At 44.3% G+C, this 21,968-nt stretch overlaps 1 protein-coding gene across 4 annotated transcripts in view; it reads left to right on the forward strand.

Moving 5' to 3' along the window:
- CPPED1 (calcineurin like phosphoesterase domain containing 1) overlaps positions 1-21,968 on the forward strand; it is a 137,378-nt gene that overhangs the window by 12,690 nt on the left and 102,720 nt on the right. For 3 of the 4 annotated variants that reach the window (XM_033235722.1, XM_033235724.1, XM_033235725.1), the window contains exon 2: positions 8,423-8,641. In XM_033235722.1, the coding sequence (XP_033091613.1) occupies positions 8,423-8,641 (219 nt within the window). Of the gene's footprint in view, positions 1-1,695; positions 1,820-8,422; positions 8,642-21,968 lie in introns of those variants that run through there. The other variant, XM_033235723.1, reaches the window with a different exon arrangement.

Genomic DNA, 21,968 nt, shown 5'->3' on the forward strand with positions numbered 1-21,968 from the left:
CTGAGGTGGGCTGATCACTCGAGCTCAGGAGTTCTAGAGCAGCCTAGGCAACATGGCAAAACCCCGTCTCTACCAAAAATACACAAAATTAACCAGGCATGGTGGCGGGCACCTGTGGTCCCAGCTACTTGAGAGGCTGACATGGGAGGATCGCTTGAGCCCGGGAAGTGAAAGTTGCAGTGAATTAAGGTCATGCCACTGCACTCCAACCTGGGTGACACAGTGAGACCCCATTAAAAAAAAATTTATGGTAACTCATTAGCTTATCATTATTATTTTTTTTCCTGGCTTGTTTGGCTAGATGTAGGCATTCCTGGCTTATATATGTCTTCTCTATAGTAATTTCACCTGTCCTGAAATGTGGGCGAGTGATGTCTGTGGCAGAATATGCAAAGGTGGGCCTGGTTTGCCCCTCAGCCTTTGTAGATCTCAGTCCATGTATTTTCCTTTGCTGGGTCTCCTCTTCCTCACCTCTAAGCAGAATGGAAAGATTACTATAGATAAGGGCTTGTCATTGCATATGCCACAGCAGCCAGGTGGTAAATTGGGCCAGGTGGGGACTGTGGCAAATTTGAGAGCACAAACCCCATGTAAAAGCACAACCACTGTACAGACCCAGAGAGTCACTAGCACACTTCATTTGGGTCTGATGTGGCCAGATTTTCCAGGAGAATCCAGAAAGCCAGGTATATATATATGCAACTCATGAATTAAAAAGGCTGGCAACAAATTCAGAAATTTACAAATGCTGCTTGGGCCCCACAGCACACATCTGATAACCAGACCTCATCCACAGATGTCGAGTTTGTAATCTCTGGAAGAGATCACCACTGAGCACTCACAGAAGATAGATGTCTCGGCCCCAGCCTGTGCCTCAAATCAACCCTGCGCTGTTGGCAGGGACCCTGAACATCATGGCCGACCAGGACAAAGCTCTGGGTCTTGCCATTGTTGTCTTTGTGTACAGTTAGCCCATTTATCAAGATGTTCCATTTGAAGGAAGCTTTTTGGAGAGAAAATGTCAGTATTGAGGTGGATAACTTGAGGGCAGCCCAGAGCATGTTCTGTCTTCTTTGTGGCTGTCTCCACTCCAGGCCATCCAGCCCAGCAGCACTGAGGTTCTGAATAGCTCTTGGGTAGAAGTTGCTGGGTCTTTATTGTGTGACCTTGAACTTGAAGCATGCCTAAGCCCCATCTCCCTTCCCCCTCACTACCCAGACCTCAGCATCTCTCCCTTGGTTTAATGAAAGGCTGGTTAAAGTAACTCTGAGAGTCCCTCCAGCACTAACAGTTTCTAGTACTTAGGTGGGAAAAGGCGGGCTTCTGTGAGTTAAGCCTTCTGATCTCACCAGGATGAGCTACAATAAATGGCCTTATTGAGTACAGTGCTGGAAGGTCAGGTGCAAATGTAACATTAACTGAGATAAGTTAAGTATGTGAGGCTAGCGCTTAGATTTATATTACCATCCATGGCTGACTCTCAGCTGAGCCCAGTGATCTCACCTCCGGGTGTTCATGCTCTGTGTGATCCCCTGCACTTAAGGTGGGCTGCCCTAGTGACTTGATTGTAATGAGCACAGCACAGCAAAAGTGATGGGAAGTTACTTCCATCGTGATGGTATATAAGATTGTAACTTCCATTTGCTAGCAGACCCTCTGCCTTGTGTGGTTTGATGAGGCAAGTCTCCATGTTGCAAGCTGCCATATTGGAGAGGCCCATATGGCAAGGAACTGAGGGCAGCCTCCAGTCAGCAGCCAGTGAGGAACTGAAGCCATCAGTCCTACCACCTACAAGGAGCTGAATCCTGCTAACCACTATATAAGTAAGCTTGGAAATAGATCCTTCCCCATGTGAGTCTTCAGATGAGACCTCAACATTGACCAGCACTTCTGTTGCAGCTTGTGAGAGACCTTGCAGAGGACTAGCTAAACCATGCCAGACTCCCACAGAGGCTATGAGATAATAAATGTGGGTTGTTTGAAGCTGATACATTTGTAGTAGTTTGTTACACAGCAGTAGAGAGCTAAATTACCTTCTCTATGAATCTGTTAAAAAATTAACGTTGAAAAAGTTAAATTCACTGGTTGGGTGCGGTGGCTCACACCTGTAATCCCAGCACTTTGGGAGGCTGAGACGGGTGGATCAACGAGGTCAGGAGTTCAAAACCAGCCTGGCCAACGTAGTGAAACCCCATCTCTACTAAAAATACAAAAATTAGCCAGGCGTGGTGGCAGGTGCCTATAGTCCCAGCTACTCAGGAGACTGAGGCGAGAGAATCGCTTGGACTGGGAGGTGGAGGTTGCAGTGAGCTGAGACCACGCCAGTGCACTGCAGTCTGAATGACAGAGTGAGACTCCATCTCAAAAAAAAAAAAAAAGAAAAAAATTCATTCTGTACATTCTTATTCATAACGTATAGGTGTTTTAATTAAATAAATGTATGTTTTTACCATATGTTAACACTAAATACCTTATAGGCATTATCCAGAGCTTTGTGTAAGTTGCTTCTAAAGTTTATGGTCTTGTTTGATACCATCTGGGTCAGAAATGAGATCTTAACACTTTTTTCTTTTATTCCTTCCATACATATTTAAGTTTGTCTCAGAATTTGACCTTGGTCTTAATCATAGTCATCAGTTAGGACCCCTGACTGGGTTATTTTTTTAAGTCAATTTTGGAAGAAAAATACAGACTTCTTTGTTGTGCACTGGAAAACGTGTGTGTATGTATGCGTATGTGTGTATGTGTGCGTGTGTGTGCACATGTGTACACATGCATGTGTGCTATATACTCATACTTGCTAATGGGTGCTTTTTCCATGAAGTCATGTAAAAATAAATTAGAACTTACTAATTAGTAATGAATTCCCTGATTAACTTCTTATTTTTGAGATGGAGTCTCTCTTTGTCACCCAGACTGGAATGCAGTGGCACGATCTTGGCTCACTGCAACCTCTGCCCCCCGGTTCAAGCGATTCTCCTGCCTCAGCCTCCCGAGTAGCTGGGACTACAGGCACACACCACCATGCCCAGCTAATTTTTGTATTTTTAGTAGAGACGGGATTTCACCATGTTGGCCAGGATGGTCTTATCTCTTGACCTCCTGATCCACCCACCTCGGCCTCCCAAAGTGCTGGGATTACAGGTGTGAGCCACCACGCCCAGCCCAAATTCTTACTTTTCAGAGAATCTTGACGCTTAGTTTTGCAAGGCTATATAAACGGTGATGACTACATAGTAATGAATAATACAGAGAAATATTTAGGGCCAAATGCATGACCTGTACATAGGCAGAGAACTAACAATGACCAGGGAAGTATGCAAAACCAAACCAAAACAAAATAAAAAATATACCACCACTAACAACCTGAACAAAACCCCTCTGAAGTGTTACTTTAGTTGAAGGAAACGATAGTCATTGTGCTTCTATTTCTCATCCAACGCATGTAAGTTACAGGCCACTCGAGTTCCTTGGTTAGTTGTAGACTGGTGCTTCCCACATTTGGATGTGCACATAGATCACCCGGGGGTTCAGTAAAATGCACATCCCGACCCAGTGGATCTGGGGCCAGAGATTCTGCGTTTTGAACATGCTCCCAGGCAACGCCAATGTCACACCTGGATGAGTAAGGCTGTGGCCTAGCCCTGCCATTTCTGTGCCATGAACAACCTGCTGGTTTCTGCTGTCAGGTAACCCTCACCTTGTCCCTCTTCATCAGCCTCGTTGCCAGGCAGTTCTGCTTCTTAATTAGTATTGTCAGGCTTGTACCTTTTGACTGGGCAGTCTCATATTTAAGCTTTTTTGCTAGGAAAGGTAGGGGGAAAAAACTGGACCCCTGAGTGTCTTCCCCCCCCCCCAGTAATGACAAATACTGTCATACTTTATAGACACTGACTTTGCAAATCCTGTCATGCTTTAGGAGTGGACCTCAGTTTATCCCTACTTCCATGGCTCAAGCTGCGAAAAGAGTGCTTCCAGAGGGTTTCCAGAAAAGCGGGACTGTGCCTGGGGACCGTACCCTGGGGGGGTAATTCCAGGCTTTGGTGAAATAATTTTAGTGCAAGTATTGTTAAGAAGTCACTTTCATCTGAGTGTGGTGGCTCATCCCTATGATCCCTGCACTTTGGGAGGCCAAGGCCAAAGTGGACAGATCATTTGAGGCCAGGAGCTTGAGACTAGCCTGGCCTACATGGCAAAACCCCGTCTCTACTAAAACTACAAAAATTAGTCGGGTGTGGTGGTGTATGCCTGTAATCGCAGCTACTCGGGAGGCTGAGGCACGAGAATCGCTTGAGCCTGGGAGGCAGAGATTGCAGCATTGCACTCCAGCCTGGGTGACAGAGGGAAACTTTGTCTTAAAAAAAAAAAAAAAAAAAGAATTCACTTTTGTCTGGGTGTGGTGGCTCATGCCTGTAATCCCAGCATTTTGGGAGGCTGAGGCAGGAGGATCACTTGAGCATGGGAGATCAAGGCTGCAGGGAGCCATGATTGTGCCACTGTACTCTAGCTTGAGTGACAAAGCCAGACCCCATCTCTAAAAATAAATTTAAAAAGACACAATTCACTTTCATAATCTAAAAAGGTGCCCTTTTAAGGGATGGAGAGGTATACATTTAAAAGAGATTCTTCCTTCTAGAGTTAAGCATTGTAAGCTCCAAATATCTTTAATTCCGCCTTGATAAAAAAAAAAAAATTACCATGAGACCAAAGACCACCAGCTTCTGTAGCAGGAACCTTAAGAGTACCCAGTTCCTTTGGGAAATGAAGATTCCTGAGTAAACAGATTACCTCATTAGATAGGTAAGGTAGATTGAATACTGATATGTGAGCTGTCATTTATTTTAGGCCAAATCTATTTATTTTGTACCTTGTCATCATAAAATTGAGATTCTAAGTTTTTAGTAAGTAAACAAGTAATAATGAAAGATTTATTATAATAGCTCCAAGGACTATTGACTTTTTGAAATTCTGTTTGTCATAGGAAACGATTTGTTAAAACATTTGCTGTAGGGAGCTGTTTATAAACTCTGTTGTAGAAGGTTGATTTACACTGCTACCATGGGGTGCCTGTGGTCACCTCCCTTACCTGGTTCTGATTAATTCATCCAGCTTAAATGGCTCTGTAAACAGCCTCAGAAGTAGAAACGCAGGTAGAAGCATTCATTGGTGTAAAAAGGTTATTATGAAAGTAAAATAAATGATTAATATGTTAAGACACAAAGCAGAATCTCAGTTTTTTTTTTTCATGACACAATGATCCAGATCTTCAGGAAATCTCGTTGTCTAGTTCCTGACCGCTTATCCCTAATGCCTCGTTTGTAGGGATCTATTACTATGTAACAAATTACCCTGAAACTTCACGACTGAAATATGTATCATGTCACAGGATTTTGTGAGGAATCTGGGTACAGCTTAGTTGAGTTCATCTGCCAAAGAGTCTCATGAGGCTTCAATCAAGGTATCTGTTGGGGCTGTGGTCTCATCTAAAAGCTCAGCAGAGGAGTGTCCTCTTCCAAGCTGACTCACATGGTTGTTGGCAGGATTGATTTCTCATGGGCTGTTGGCCAGAGGTTTCCCTCTGTTCCTCAGCACACTGGCCTCTCTATAGGGATATTTACAGCATGGCAGTTTTTAATCTCCAGAGCAAGGGCTCTGAGAAAGAGAAAGAGATGAAAGTCATGGTCTTCTTTTAGCCCACTCTCAGAAGGGACTCCCATCATTGTATTCCGTTTATTAGAAGCAGGCTGCAGCCCACACTCAGAGGGTGTTGCACAGGGATGTAAATATCAGGAGGCAGGGATTTGGGGGCATCTTAGAGTCTTTCTGCCAACACAATCAGTTGGCACAGTGAATCAGTGCTCAATCACAATCAGTGCTCAGTGAATGACACTTGACTCCCTCAGTCCCTGTTGGATGTGCCATATTGCTGTCTTTCTCCATGAGGTACACACACCAGGGTTTCTTGCAGTCTTTGTTTAGATTGAGTTCTGGCCCCTTGTGATTGAACACTGTGCTGTAAGTTGAGGACTGGTGGGTTTATGTGCATGTACAATTTGTTCTGTAAAGTGCAGAGGTATTTTTGTTTGTTCACTTTTTTTTTTCTTTAACTCTGAAAAAGGAATTAAGAAGGGAAAGGAGGCGTGAAACCAGAATCCACTCGAAGGCGATAGTAAGCTCAGTGTGATGGGTGGAAAAGTGGCCATGGAATTTAAAAAGGTTATCACTGGCCCTTCCTTGCCATTTAGATCTCAGCTTAAATGTCACCACTTCAGAGAGGTCTTTCCTGTCTTATTTATTTATTTATTTAGTTTTATTTAGTTTTGAGACAGAATCTCTCTCTGTCACCTAGGCTGGAATGCAGTGGTATGATCTCGGCTCACTGCAATCTCCGCCTCCCGGGTTAAAGCATTCCTCTCACCTCAACCTTCAAAGTAGCTGAGACTACAGGGATGCACTACCAAGCCTGGCTAATTTTTTATATTTTTAGTAGAAATGGGGTTTTGCCATGTTGGCCAGGCTGGTCTCAAATGCATTACCTCAAGTGATCTGCCCACCTCGGCCTCCCAAACTGCTGGGATCCTAGGTGTGAGTCACCGAGCCCGGCCCTGTGTGTCTAAACTAGCCATTGCCTCACTCTTAGTCTGCATAGTCATTAATACTCTCTGATTCTATTCCCTGCTTGTTTACTTGCTCATCTCCCCCCACGAGCACTGAGTGCGAGGACAGCAGGGACTCATCTGTCTTGGTCACCCTCGTACTGCCAGCACCTCTCACAAGGCCTGGCAAGGCAAAGGCTCCCGGTATGATACTTACCCAATAGACAAATGAATCAAACACATGGACGTGAACTGATTCCAAGTAGTTTTTTAGAAATTGCAGCATCATCATGACTTCCAAAGGAAATGCCATTTATTCAGTTAACATGCATTGCCCATTAAATTATAATAATAATAATTATTATTATTGAGATAGAGTCTCATTCTGTCACCCAGGCTGGAGTGCAGTGACGCAATCTCTGCTCACTGCAACCTCCGCCTTCTGGGTTCAAGTGATTCTTGTGCCTCAGCCTCCCAGGTGGCTGGGATTACACATGCCCACCACCACGCCTGGCTAATTTTTGTATTTTTGGTAGAGATGGGGTTTTACCATGTTCCCCAGGCTGGTCTCGGACCCTTGACCTCAGGTCACCCGCCCATGTTGGCCTCCTAAAGTGTTGGGATTACAGGCATGAACCACCATACCTGGCCATCCATTAAATTATGAAAAACAAAATAAAAACAGCCTCAAGATGACGTGGCAGCTCTGTCCCACCACTAAGCGCTAGCGGGCCATTCAGCAAGTTCTGTCACCTCTCCTGGCCTCAGTTTCCTCAGAGGGTAAATGAGGGACCTGTAGTTTGGGGGTCCTCAGACTGTGCTGTGGCCAGCACCAAATCTGGCTCTGGCACCAGAAGTTCCAGATGCTCTTCTGTAAGAGCAAGCGGCTTTGCCTGGCATATTTTTTCAACATTGGTCTGCCATGTACGATTTTGATTATAGAAAAGATTCTGTGGCCAAATAATTTTTTAAAAAGTGAAACCCACAGCACTTCTGTGCCCATTAATGGCCATTCCAGCTCTGCCCAAGCAGGCACCAGCGGCAGTGCTGGCAGATAAGAGTAGAAACCCAACACCCATAAAGCTTTGGCCCAGGAGAGCCGATCGGAAGAGCAAGCAGAATGATTTCAGGTGGCCTAGATCCCTTTCCAAGAACATAAAGAGCCCCCACCCCCAGCCTCACACCTCACAGATGCCCACATCCTACTGCCTTTGAAATGTTAGCATCGATTTTTCTTTTTTCTTTTTTTTCTCCCACATTGACTTACTCATTTCAAGATCTCATTTCTGGCACCACATCTCCCACCAGATAGCCAGAGCTTCTGAGCGCCAAGTTTTATAATGAAAATTCTGTCACATCCCCCGAAACGGTGGAAATGGTGCCATGAAGCCTTGCAGAAAAGATTTGTAAGCACTTTACCTAGTAATTTAAATAGAATACTTCTGGCTGCATTCAGTTTGGGGTGTTTTATTCTAATTTAAAGATGATTATTGAGCACAAATATCCTGTGCAATTGGGCGCTCTTGTGGCCCCGTGCTTCCTTTTGGCTGTCTAGCTTGTCAACAGACAGCTCGGTGGTGTGGCTGCAGAAGCCCACGTGGACAGTCCTGGCCTTTGGGTATCACCAGGTCCCAGGCGTAATTAGTATAAATCAAAATCCTCTAGACTATGACAGGAAAATGGTATGTTTGAACAGCAGCTTATTAAAATGACCTACTTAATTTAAGAAAAATAGTGTATCCACTTTGCATGGTAACCTGGTTGCTTTTATGGCAGATTTTACAACATTTCTCCTTCTTTCTCTCTCTCTCTTTTTTTTTTTTAAGAAAAGGAAAACGAATGGAAAGGCCCATTCTACTTCATCCTGGGTGCAGACCCACAGTTTGGGCTGATGAAGGCCTGGTCCACTGGGGACTGTGACAATGGCGGTGACGAATGGGAACAGGAGATCCGTCTAACTGAGCAAGCCGTCCAGGCCATCAACAGGCTGAACCCCAAGCCCAAATTCTTCGTTCTGTGCGGCGACCTCATCCACGCCATGCCAGGTGAGACTCGGGTCGCTGCTTGTGACCTTTCCTCCTTCAGCCAGTCATGACTGCATTTGGGCAGGAAAAAAAAGATGTCGCTTCAAAGGCATCTTTGCTCAGTCATGGACCATTCTTTTGCTTCATGATTGTTGCAGTATCATTGAACATCAGAAAGTGCACACTCATTTTATATTGAGAGTTTGGCGAGATTAATCACAGTAATTAGGCACAGCTACAGTTCTGATGATTTGAGCTTAATATGAAACATGGAACAGATTCCCACACATCACCTTTCTGCATTTCCAGGGACAAACTTGAACTACTTCCAGACACTGTATCCATAAATACAATCTTCTCTCCTCATTTCCTTTTTTCTTACACTTTTATTTCTCCCTTATTTGTTGGTGCTTTTTTAGCTGCAAGTGACAGAAATCCAGCTTAAAACAGGAATCCCTTTTTTTTTTTTTTTTTTAAAGGTATGTGTTGCCTAATGGAACTGTAAAGTCCAGAAGCAGACCTGAGTTGCAGGTACAGCTGGATCTAGGGGGTCGGTTTGGTTATCAGGACTTGGTCTCTCCATCACTCTGATTGGCCTTCTTCTGGGTTGACCTTATTTACGTTCAGACTTTCTCTAGATAGTGGCTCCCGGGAGCTCTACATTTGTGTCCTTTTGACAGAAACCACAACAGAAAGAAAGTACCTTATTCTGGGTGATCCAAAGTCCCAGGCTGGCTGGGTGCAGTGGCTCATGCCTGTAATCCCAGCACTTTGGGAGGCTGAGGCGGGCGGATCACTTGAGCTCAGGAGTTCGAGACCAGCCTGGCCATCATGGTGAAATCCCAACTCTACTAAAAATACAAAAATTAGCCAGGCGTGGTGGTGCATGTATGTAGTCCCAGTTACTCAGGAGGCTGAGGCACGAGAATTGCTTGAACCCAGGAGGCGGAGGTTGCAGTGAGCCAAGATTTTGCCACTGCACTTCAGCCTGGGTGAAGGAGTAAGACTCCATCTCAAAAAAACAAAAAACAAAGTCCTAGGCTCATACCCCTCTGACTCACATGGCCCCCTTCCACCAGTGTGGGGGAACTGCAACCATGTACCCTAAAGAACAGGACAGTTCCCCCCGCAAAAAAGTGAGACGTTGGAAATGAAATAATGACAGACACCTTCTGGACCTTTCTTCCTATTTATTTTGCCTACTCTGATGTCCTTTTCTCCTAGGCAAGGATAAAGCCCAGCAAGCAGGTATAAGCAAACAGAGTGCCCCTGTCCCTCAGGGAGGCAGGCGACCTTAGACCATTGCAGAAAACACAGCAGTGGCTGTGGGTATCTGTCTGGGGCTAGCTGTACCTTGTAAACCAAGGCTCTGAGTCCTGTGATGATGTCTAACTCCTTTAGAAGCCGAGGTACCCTGTAGTAGGTCTGCGTGGATCAATTCCTCCCCATCATGGCTCTTTTTTTCTAGCAGCCCGCTTACCCAGAACAAAACCCATAATGAAAACGTGAGAATGACTGGGTGCGGTGGCTTATGCACTTGGGGAGGCCGAGACAGGTGGATCACTTGAGGTCAGTACTTCAAGATCAGTCTGGCCAACATGGTGAAACCCTGTCTCTACTAAAAAATATAAAAATTAGCCAGGCGTGGTGGCAGGCGCCTATAACCCTAGCTACTCGGGAGGCTAAGGCATGAGAATCGCTCGAACTCGAGAGGCAGAGGTTGCAGTGAGCCGAGATCGTGCCACTGCACTCCAGCCTGGGCGATAGAGCACGAAACTCAGTCTAAAAAAAATTAGGCAGGCGTGGTGGTGCATGCCTGTGGTCCCAGCTACTGAGGAGGCTAAAGTGGGAAGAACACTTGAGTCCAGGAGTTTGAGGCTGCAGTGAGCCATGAACCTACCACTGCACTCCAGCCTCCAGACAACAGAGAGAGCCCCTGTCTCTAATAAAAAAGAAGAAAAGAAGATTTCAAATTTTTCTGTTCAGTGGTTTCTTCTCTTTAAAAACAGAGTGTTATAAGTCTCACTGGAATTATATAACATGTTCTCGTAGATGTTTACCAACTTGTTTTGAATTCTGTTAATGTGTTCAGTCATATTTCAAAATCAGATTTAAAATAAAAGCTTTTCATGCAATTACGTTGCTTTTTAAATAAGATGTACTGAATATACATTAAACATTATAAATTAAAAGATACAGTTTTTATGGTCAGCACTGCCAGTTGGTCAAGACTTCGTAAATGTGACTTGGCAAACTTTTGAACGTGAATTTTACATGCAGTGCAACTCAGGCGGAATTTATAATTTGTTCTGAAGACTTGGACTGGTTTCTGCTGTTTTAAATGAACCAGTGAAAGGACTGTAACTGTTTTGAATATTGTGGTTTGAGATTAAACAGAGCATTTTAAAACTAGTTACCATTTTTTAATATGCAATAAGTGCCTTCCCTCTCATTTAGCTCATAGGCAGGGTTAGACACTAGAAAGTAATTATTTGCTTTGACTACTTAGCACATTCTTCATTATCAAATGCATATATTAATAGCAAACAAAATCAGAAAGCATACTTTTAGTTCTACCGTAAATAATATCTTGGCCCTGGCCAGGCACAATGGTTGACACCTGCAATCCCAGCACTTTGGGAGACCAAGGTGGGCAGATCACCTGAGGTGAGGAGTTCGAGACCAGCCTGGCCAACATGGTGAAACCCCCGTCTCTACTAAAATACAAAAATTAGCTGGACATGGTGGTGCACACTTGTGATCCCAGCTACTCTGGAGGCTGAGGCAGGAGAATCGCTTGAACCCAGGAGGTGGAGGTTGCAATGAGCAAGATTGCACCACTGCACTCCAGCCTGGGCAGCAGAGCGAGACTCCATCTCAAAAAAAAAGAAAAGAAAATATCTTGGGCCAAGTGGATTTAAGTTGACAATGGAGAAAGGCCAGGTGTGGTGGCTCACACCTGTAATCCCAGCACTTTGGGAGGCCATGGTGGGCAGATCACTTGAGGTCAGGAATTCGAGACCAGCCTGGTCAACATAGTGAAACCCTGTCCCTACTAAAAATACAAAAATTAGCTCAGCATGGTGGCATGGGCCTGTAATCTCAGCTACTTGGCAGATTGAGGGAGGAGAATCACTTGAACCCAGGAGGCAGAGAATCCAGTGAGCCAAGATTGCACCACTGCATTCCAGCCCAAGCGACAGAGCAAGACTTCATCTCAAAAAAAAAAGAAGAAGAAAATAGAGACAAAGAACTTTCATTTTTTGTGTGAAAGTTAGAATATGCTTTTTCTTATAAATATCCATTACAGTATTTATCGTCCACAAAAATGTCTTGTGTGCAAACTAAGTGCCAGTTACAGCGCTAGATGCTATGGATGTAATACTGGAGACAAGAGACCTGGTCTTTCTATGGAACTAGAGTCTTGGGAGAGAAGCATAAAAATATGACAGGAAGAGGAGTTCTTGGTGCCAAGCCCATAGGAAAATCCATAAGAGATACAAGCTTCTTTGTTTCACACAAAGTCCATTTAGTTTTGAAGCACATTTTCGTTTTGCAGGCATCTTTTGGGTTATCTTGGTTTTTTTTTCTATTATAAAGCTCCTCTATGGGGTAAGCCACATTATAAGTAGCAAGTGAAGATTTGTACAGATATTGAGACCCATCGATTTTCATCCCTCACTCTTAATTTAGGGTTACTCTTGTCAGTCCTACTGATGCTGAGGCATCCACCCACTGGTTTTGTCCCCAGGAGCCTTGTTAGATTACAGCAATTACGTGTGAAGCTGACAAATCAGAATGTGATGAAACCTTTAGGGTGCAAGAGATTCCTTTGAGCCTTTAGAACAGTTTGTTACTAACACACACGTCCATCCTGTTTATTAAAAATTGGCATAACCACACAAAAAGAGTTACTACAGGATGAATTCTTCCCTTGATATAAAGTCTCCTTGAAGAGTTCTTCATGTATTGACCTGCACTTGGGCAACTATTCCGTGACTTAGTTTCAGTTGATGGTTTGGCCCTGGGAACTCCTCTGTTCTGTAAAGGGAGGCAAGCCTGTATTAGTCTGTTTTCATGCTGCTGATAAAGACCTATTTGAGAGTGAGTAATTTATAAACAAAAAGATTTAATTGCCTCACAGTTCCACATGGCTGGGGAGGCTGGGGAGGCCTCACAATCATGGCAGAAGGCAAAAGGCACGTCTTTTTTTTTTTTTTTTTGAGATCGAGTCTCTCTCTGTTGCCCAGGCTGGAGTGCAGTGGTGCGATCTTGGCTCACTGCAACCTCTGCCTCCTGGGTTCAAGCGATTCTCCTGCCTCAGCTTCCCAAGTAGCTGGGACTACAGGTGCCCGCCAACACACCTGGCTATTTTTGTATTTTTAGTAGAGATGGGATTTCACCATGTTGGCCAGGATGGTCTGGATCTCCTGACCTCGTGAACCACCTACCTCGGCCTCCCAAAGTGCTGTGATGACAGGTGTGGGCCACCACACCTGGCTGAAAGGCACATCTTATATGGCAGCAGACAAGAGAGAAGAGAACTTGTACAGGGAAACTCCCCTTTACAAAACCATCAGATCTCGTGAGACTTATTCACAGTCACGAGAACAGCAGGAGAAAGACCCACCCCTGATTCAGTTACCTCCCACCAGGTCCCTTGCACAACGTGTGGGAATTGTGGGAGCTCCAATTCAAGATGAGATTTGAGTGGGGCCACAGCGAAACCTTATCAGTATTATTCCAAAGGATGGTATGTTAGTTTCCTGTTCCTACTATCACAAATTACCACCAACTTAGTGGAATCAAACAGTTATCTTACCATCCCAGAGGTCAGAATCCAACAAGAACCTCAGCAGTGTATTCCTTGTAGGGGTTTCAGCTTCTAGAGGCCAACTGCATTTCTTGGCTTGTGCTCTTCTTCCATCTTCAAAGCCAGCAGCAGCATTGCACCTTTTCTCCTCTCTGACCTCGGCTCCACCCTCTCATGTTCTGTTACTCTGATTCTCCTGCCTTCCTCTTATAAAGACCCTGGTGATTATATTAGGTCCATCCAGATAACCGAGGATAATGTTTCCATCTCAGGATGCTTAACATAATTCCATCTGCAGATTCCCCTTTTGCCATATAAGGTAGCATACTTGTAAGTTCCAGGAGTTAGGATGTCGAACATCTTTGGAGGGACATTGTTCAGCCTACTGCAGATGGCAGGGACTGGAATTCAGGGTCTGTTATCTGCCAGGAACTGTGTTACTATCTCTCATCTACTCATTACAGTCTTGCAAAGGAGGTGTCATTGCTATTTCCATTTTAATTGATGGGGAAACTGGCTCAGAGCAGTGAATTGCTTTTCCCAAGGCCACTCAGCTTGTAAACCGGGAACTCTTGTTCATCTGTTTCCAAACCTCATGCGCTTCGTTTTGCAGCCTGGCTGGTCAGACAGAGGGTGGTGCCCAGAGGAGCAGATGGAGCTGTTAGAGATGTGGAATCTCTGCCTTACTCAGACCTAGTGGATCCGAATCAGAATTTTAACAAGATTCCCAGATGAGTCGTATGGACAGTGAGGTTAAGAAGCACTGATAGGTTGAGCATCCCTAATCTGCAAATCCACTATGCTTCAAAATGTGAAACTTTTTGAGCACTGCCATGACACCACAGTGGAAAACTCTACACCTTTGGTCCCAAGCATTTTGAATAAGAGATACTCAACTTGTAATAGTGATGATGAGGATGATGGCAGTGCTGCAGGAAAAGTACCCATAGATGACATGGTGAAGATGTGTGTCTTAGTCTGTTTTCTGTTACTTATAATGGAGTATCTGGAACTGGGTCGTTTATAAGAAAGGAAATTTGTTTATTTCAGTTATGGAGGCTGAGAAGTCCAGGGTCAAGGGGCTGCCTCAGCTGAGGGCCTTCTTGCTGGTGGGGACTCTCTGCAGACTCTCAAAGTGGTACAGAACATCACATGGGGAGGGGACTGAGTGTGCTAACTCGGGTCTCTCCTCTTCTTAAAAAGCCACCAGGCCAGGTGCAGTGGCTCACATCTATAATCCCAGCACTTTGGGAGGCCAAGGCAAGTGGATTGCTTGAGCTCAGAAGTTTGAGACTAGCCTGGGCAACATAGTGAAACCCCATCTTTAAAATTAGCCAGGTATGGTGGTGCATACCTGTAGTCCCAGCTACTTGGGAAGCTGAGGCGAGAGAATTGCTTGAATCTGGGAGGCCAAGCTTCAGTGAGCCACAGTCATGCCACTGCACTCCAGCCTGGGTGACAGAGCAAGACCCTGTCTCAAAAAAAAAAAAGCATCTTGTCCCACTCTCATGATAGCCCATTAATCCACTAACTCATTTGTTCATGAATCCATGAATGGATTAAGCGTGTTCATATGTTCTGCAACATTAATCCATTCATGAGGGCAGGGCCCTCATGATCCAGCCGCCTCTTAAAAGCCCCACCTCTCAGAACTGCCACACTGGGGATTACATTTCAGCATGAGTTTTGGAGGACACAAATATTTAAACCATAGCAATGTGTGGTGAGCTATTTAAGGACTAGAGCAGCACGCATTCATAACAGATCAAGAAATTGTGTCAGTTAATAAAAGAGACTTCTAAGACAAAAGCCCTTGTTAATAAGGCAGATGACTCGGGAGGGAACTTTTTTTTTTTTTTTGAGACAGAGTCTCACTCTGTCACCCAGGCTGGAGTGCAGTGGCATGATCTCGGCTCACTGCAACCTCTGCCTCCCAAGTTCAAGTGATTCTCCTGCCTCAGTCTCCTGAGTAGCTGGGATTACAGGCGCCTGCCTGTAATCCCCCCAAAAAATTAGCCTGGCTAATTTTTTAATTTTAGTAGAGATGGGGTTTCGTCTTGTTGGCCAGGCTGGTCTCGAACTCCTGACCTCAAGTGAGTGCCCCCGCCTCGGCCTCCCAAAGTGCTGGGATTATAAGTGTTGAGTCATGGCACCCAGCTTGGAGGGAACATTTTTAAAAAGCCGTCCAGCAGAATGCCTCGTCATCCTTGGCGGACTCACTTTCTGGTCCCTCAATGGCTTCTGATGTTTCTTCTCACCTGAAAAAATAAAATATAGTACACAGGAGCCTTTTAGCAGCATTGCAGGTGGAGACTGGAAGCCTGCCGTCATCTGTTGCTGCCGCTGCTACTGGACAGCTGAGGCAGGTATTCTGATGATGCCCTGTGCTGCTTAGTTTCCCTGGGCACATTGTTTTCTCACCATGTTAATGGTGTGTCATATTTTTTACTGTTAAGTACTTAGGTGTGAATAAGTGTAACAAAATGATTGTTTACTGATAGCATGTAAATTCAGTGAATTCAGAGTCAGGAATCATGGTGATGCCAAACAACCACAGATTGTTCACTTGGGTGGCTGAGACAGACACTTTTTATTTTGTTATTTATTTATGTATTTTTATTATTTTTTGAGGCAGAGCCTCACTCTGTCGCCTAGGCTGGGTGCAATGTCATGATCTCAGCTCACTACAACCTCCACCTCCCGGGTTCAAGCAATTCTCATGCCTCACCACGCCCGGCTAATTTTTGTATTTTTAGTAGAGATGGGGTTTCACCATGTTGGCTAGGCTGGTCTTGAACTCCTGGCCAGAAGTGATCTGCTCACCTCGCCCGCCCAAAGTGTTGGACTTAACAGGCATGAGCCACCACGCTGGGTCACTGCCACTTTTTAATGGGCTAAATGTAATCTTGTGTGTATGCAAGTGGTTTGTGAACATTCCTTTTAACTGGGGAAGATAATGGTGTATATCAAGAGAACCATTATTCCTTTAGACTTACACATGCTCAGCATTTAAAGAGAAATGCTTTAAGTTTGTAGGTTTTGCTTTGCTTTTTACACAACACTTTGAATAATGCAGGATGACCTCTTCTTACAGGGCTTCCAAAATAGCCCTTTGATGTTCGGGAAAACAGCCACACATAGTGCTTTAAAAGGGTCTTTATGCAGGACGCTTAGGAGAGCTACAGTGGCTTCTTTCTTTTGGGTCTTGCACTTGTACATAACCCCTTACCTGCCATCTCAAAGTTCAGAAAGCTCTGAAAACTATGAGTTTTTTCTTAAGTTTGAAACTAAGTTGGTGGCAAAACTGCCTTCCAAGTGACAAAGGGCTGTTTATGGTCTTTATCGATCCCAGTATTGAGTGAGCGTATTCATATGTTTTGCTAACAAAATATTACTGGGTTTCATTACAGGGCACTGCCCGAGTCCCAGCTTGAAGTGTGATTTAATCTGTGTTCTATGCCCTGTCTTACCATTCTAAAGTTAGAAAAACATGGAATTTCAAATGAGGTCTGGCCTAGGGGTTTTGGGATAAGAGCTTATGGATCTGCAAAGTTGATACTTTGGGGTTGATAGATGAAGAAGCCTTTCATCACTAAAAGCAGAAGGCTTTTCTGATTTAATGTAGTTCCCCAAGTTGACTTTCCCACATCCATTGCCCAGCAACTGTATTTTCTAAAGTTAAAAGGGTCTCAGACATCTCATATTTGAATTTTGGGGACCATTTCTGTTGGGACCAAAGAGACTCAGTGTGAAAATGGAATTGGATTTAGAAATGATTCCAACAAATGGAGGCGAGGGAGTGTGCACAAAAGTGATATTTGCTATAGATAAAGCAGAATAATCCACTTAGGTAGAGAAGTCTGAACTTGAAGGTAAAGAAGGGCTGGACTTGTGCAGATATGGTTGCAAAAGGCTGGAGAGGAGAGGAAGCAAATCAGTAGAGTGTGGTTAAGAATGGCAGATGCTATGCGGAGGTAAAGTAGAATTACTGATGAAGGGACTTAGGCTTTTCCATCAGGAAAACGCCCCAGTGAGACCTGAAAACTTCTAATTCAAATTCATCTAGTTTGGTAGCTGTTCACGTTAAATTAGATGTCAAGGGCTAGACCAAGGTCCCAATAAGAGTAGCCGTGGCCAAATAACCATCAAGACTCCTTCCTCACTAGGAGGTTTTTTTGTTTTTGTTTGTTTGTTTTTTGAGACAGAGTCTTGTTCTGTCGCCCAGGCTGGAGTGTAGTGATGCAATCTCAACTCACTGCAACCTCCATCTCCCGGGTTCAAGCAATTCTCCTGCCTCAGCCTCCCGAGTAGCTGGGACTACAGGCATGTACCACCACGCCCAGCTAATTTTTGTATTTTTGGTAGAGACGAGGTTTCTCCATGTTGGCCAGGCTGGTCTCGATCTCCTGACCTCGGGTGATCCCCCTGCCTTGGCCCCCCAAAGTTCTGGGATTACAGACGTGAGCCACCACGCCTGACCCCCACTGGGAGGTTTCTAATTCTGTAATGAATGTATAGAATTGGGAAATAAAACCTTTGAACAAAGAATGCTTTGGTGTGCTGGGCTTCAGGCAAAGAATAAAGCCCTTTGTCTTTCTGTGGTTCCCCAATCCAGGAAGGTTGATATTCATTTTCCTCCAGCTGGGCAGACGCAAACCCATGAACATAATTCTGGTACAAGACAAGCCATGATAAGCAAAGCCTCGGAGGCATGATTTTGAAAACCAAAGCCAGGATTAAGGCTCTGGCCAGGAAAAGGCTTTATCTCATTGCTCCAACCTCCGCAAGTTCGCCTTCCCCCAAGCTTAGTTCCAAGTTCCTAAAGGGCAGCGGGGGTGTGTGTGTGTGTCTGTGTGTCTGTATTGATGTGTACTTTCGTTTAGTACCCAGTGCAAGGCACATGGAAAGTATTCAGTGAATGCTGCTCAGATAATTCACGGTGTGTTTCCCATGATCTTTAGCAAGAAGCCAGCACATGGTAGGCACCCAGTGCAGATTTCTGGAACACATGAAAAAATAGTCAATTCATTTATTTAACAAATCTGTATTGAGAGTCTACTTTGTACCAGGCACTGTTCTAGATGTTTGTGCTGTGTTAGTGAATGAAACAGACAGAAATCTGTGCTTCATTTAGAAATAAGGAATATAGATACATGTAGATATATTGAAACATGAAATTCTTTGTGTTTTTTGTTGTTGTCATTCTAGTCATTTGTAGGATTTAAATGAGGGTAGATAAGGATTTTTTTATTGTTACTTTATTAAAATTTTAAATTCTACAATAATACATAGAGACATTCTCCTTGTAAATTTAAAATATATAGTTAAAATAAACTTTGACCGACCCCTAAGTGCTTCCCTCGGGGTCACCATGGTCAAAAGTGTTCATGAATGTAAGCATGCTCGCGCTTTCCTCTTCTCTGCCCTCCCCTCCCCTTCCCTCCCTTCTCCTCCCTTCCCTTCCCCTCCCCTTCCCTCCCCTCCCCTCCCCCTCCTCCCCTCCCCTTCCTTTCCTTCTCCCCTCCCTTTCCTTCTGCTCTCCCTTTCCTTTCCTTCTGCCTTCCTTTTCTTTTCCTTTCCTTGATATAGTCTCACTCTGTCACCCAGGCTGGAGTACAGTGGCATGATCTCGGCTCGCTACAACCTCTGCCTCCCAGGTTCAAGTGATTCTCCTGCGTCAGCCTCCCGAGTAGCTGGGACTACAGGTGTGTGTGCCACCACACTGGCTGATTTTTGTATTTTTAGTAGAGACAGAGTTTTGTCATGTTGGCCAGGCTGGTCTCAAACTCCTGACCTCAGGTGATCTGCCCATCTTGGCCTCCCAAAGTGCCGGGATTACATGTGTGAGCCACCACTCCCCGGCCAGCAGGCTTTTCTTAAATACAAACGTGAGCATACTGTGCACATTGTCGTGTGATTTACTTTTTCTCCTTTCATCTGTCTAGAAAATCTTAATGTGCATGCATACATGTGAGGCTTTTAATAACTGCATTGCATTCCGTGGATGGGCATTTCATAATTGGCTAATCTTGCAGCAACTCCAGGTGGGAGTTAATCTGAACAGCGCTGCTAGGAGCATCCTCATACATACTGTTGTATAGTCAGGAAAGTATTTCTTTAGGCTTGAAGTGGGTTGCCTGGGTTTGGAATCTGCGTCAGTGCCATTTGCACTGAGAGTACACTGGCCAGTTCTCTTAGTAGCTCTCTGGGGAACATCTCTCGGGGACGGGGACTGACCAGCACTTTTCTTCCGTGCTATCTCTTGTTTGTAACCGACACCCTCCGTCCCTGTCACGAAAGCAGTAAGTTCCTGCATCGCCTACCGTGTCACAGATACTCAGAACCTTTCCATTGAACAGAAACCCTTTTGTTCATATTAAAGTAGGATCTGTTTGTTTTGTTTGGTTTTGTTTTTAAAGCGTCTCCGTTAAATCACGTTTATTTCCGCAGCTGTATCATTAGCCTTGAGTTGTTATGTTTAAGTGTCTACTCCAGGCTCCAAGAAATGCCAGGATTTAAAGACAATTTACCCTACGGTTTAACACAGAGAAACATCAGAGGGGAGCTCTATGCGTGCAAGAAAGTGATGCCTTAGTTGAGATATCACCAGCCTCTGGAATGGGCCGGGGCTGTCTGTGCTCAGATTTTCCGCAGGTCGTGTGTGGGCCGAATGCTGAGCAGTAACCCGGGAGCAATCAGCCAAGCCCCGTGGCTCCTGCACTCCTTCACATCCATTATGAGCCCGGTGAAAGCATCCAGGCAATCAGTGACAATGCCACCCTTCTGCTGTGGCTGATTAAAAGTGGTTGGAACTAATTTACCTTATGTGACTAATTAGGGAACTGGGAACATTACTTAAAAAGTTGTTTCTGATTAGGTGTGTGATCGCCCTTCCACCCCTGCCAGCATTTTCTATGTGGCAACCCGGCAGAGGAGCCACACTGGCTGCTGTCAGTCCTTTATTCCAAGTCTCGGCGTCTTAACCCATTTTGTGCCTCGGATTCCTTGATCAAGTTGCTGAAACCCCTGGATCCCATCTCAGAATAATATTTCTAAATACATAAAATAAAGTTCCTAGGATTTTTGAGGAAACCAATTCTATTGAAATATGAATAGAATATTCGTGAAATATGGTTATCAAAATATTTTTTAAATTATTGGATATAGTAATATTCATGTGTTGGTCAGTTATATAACACAATCTAATGGAGCTAATAGCTGTCATAGTTTCAAAATGGCAGTGAGTTTAAGGCCAGGCACAGTGGCTCATACCTGTAATCCCAGCACTTTGGGAGGCTGAGGCAGGTGGATCACTTGAGGTCAGGAGTTCAAGACCAACCTGACCAACATGGTGAAACCCTGTGTCTACTAAAAATACAAAATTAGCTAGGTATGGGGGCTTGTGCCTGTAATCCCAGCTACTTGGGAGTCTGAGGCAGGGGAATCACTTGAACCTGGGAGGCAGAGGTTGCAGTGAGTCGAGATCGCGCCACTGCACTCCAGCCTGGGCCACAAGAGTGAAACTCTGTCTTGAAAAAAAAAAAAAAAAAAAAAAATGGCAGTGAGTTTAAACCACACCCTGAATTAATCTTCAACAAGTGTGATGTGATGGGGAAAAAAATCCATGTGATTTCTGTTGGTGCAAAATTCAAGGGGGATGTTAATACCTCTGTAATTTCTACTAACTTCATAATAGAAGGAAATGGTAAATATCAGAAGTTCATGAAAAAACTAGTTTCTTCCCATCCAGGTTCACAGGATGAACCCCAGATCGCCATGACCCCAGATTAAAAGCCCACACCTGTGTGCACATACGCACATACTCTTATTCTTTGACTTGTCAGAGCTACCTTTTCATAGCCAACATATGGCTATTTTAATTGACCAAAGTATAAACTCAACAGTGAAACTCTACCTTTAATTAAAGGCCAAAAGCCTTAACTGTAGCTAGAAAAATGTGAATATTTGATTATTCAATGAAAAGAAGTAGCAGAAGCTCAATAATAGGGACTAGTTAACAGTTGCCTTTTGGTTAGGTTAAAAATAAAAAGCATAATCTTGCTATCTGGGTTCCAGTGTTTAGATCAAAAACTGAAAACTGAGAGAGCCTTGCCTTATTTGTTTATTTGTTCAGTGATGCATTTGAGAAGGCTTAAAATGAACAAAAACACACAGAGAAGAAATATATCAGGACCAACATATTTCGATATAAAATAATATCGATATAAAATAAAAGTTCATATAGGAAGACAAAACCAGAGGCCAAAACAGATAGTAAGATCTTAAGAGTCCTTGTGGTTGATAGAATCCAGTTGAAGGTTCAGCCAGAGACAGTTTGTCAAACAAAATGTTACCCATATCTAAGAGGAATACAGCTTTTCCTGGAAAATCTCATCTTTAAAGAAAATTTTTATGAAACTTGCCTTCTGGGGCACTAAGTAGTACAGTGTCCAATAGGGCAGTTTTTTGTTTTTTTTTTTCTAATGAGTCCCAGTTTGTCGCCCAGGCTGGAGTGCAGTGGCGTGATCTGTGCTC

The sequence above is a fragment of the Trachypithecus francoisi genome, unplaced genomic scaffold, assembly GCF_009764315.1.
Source record: "Trachypithecus francoisi isolate TF-2019V2 unplaced genomic scaffold, Tfra_2.0 Lachesis_group15, whole genome shotgun sequence".
Lineage (NCBI taxonomy): Eukaryota > Metazoa > Chordata > Mammalia > Primates > Cercopithecidae > Trachypithecus > Trachypithecus francoisi.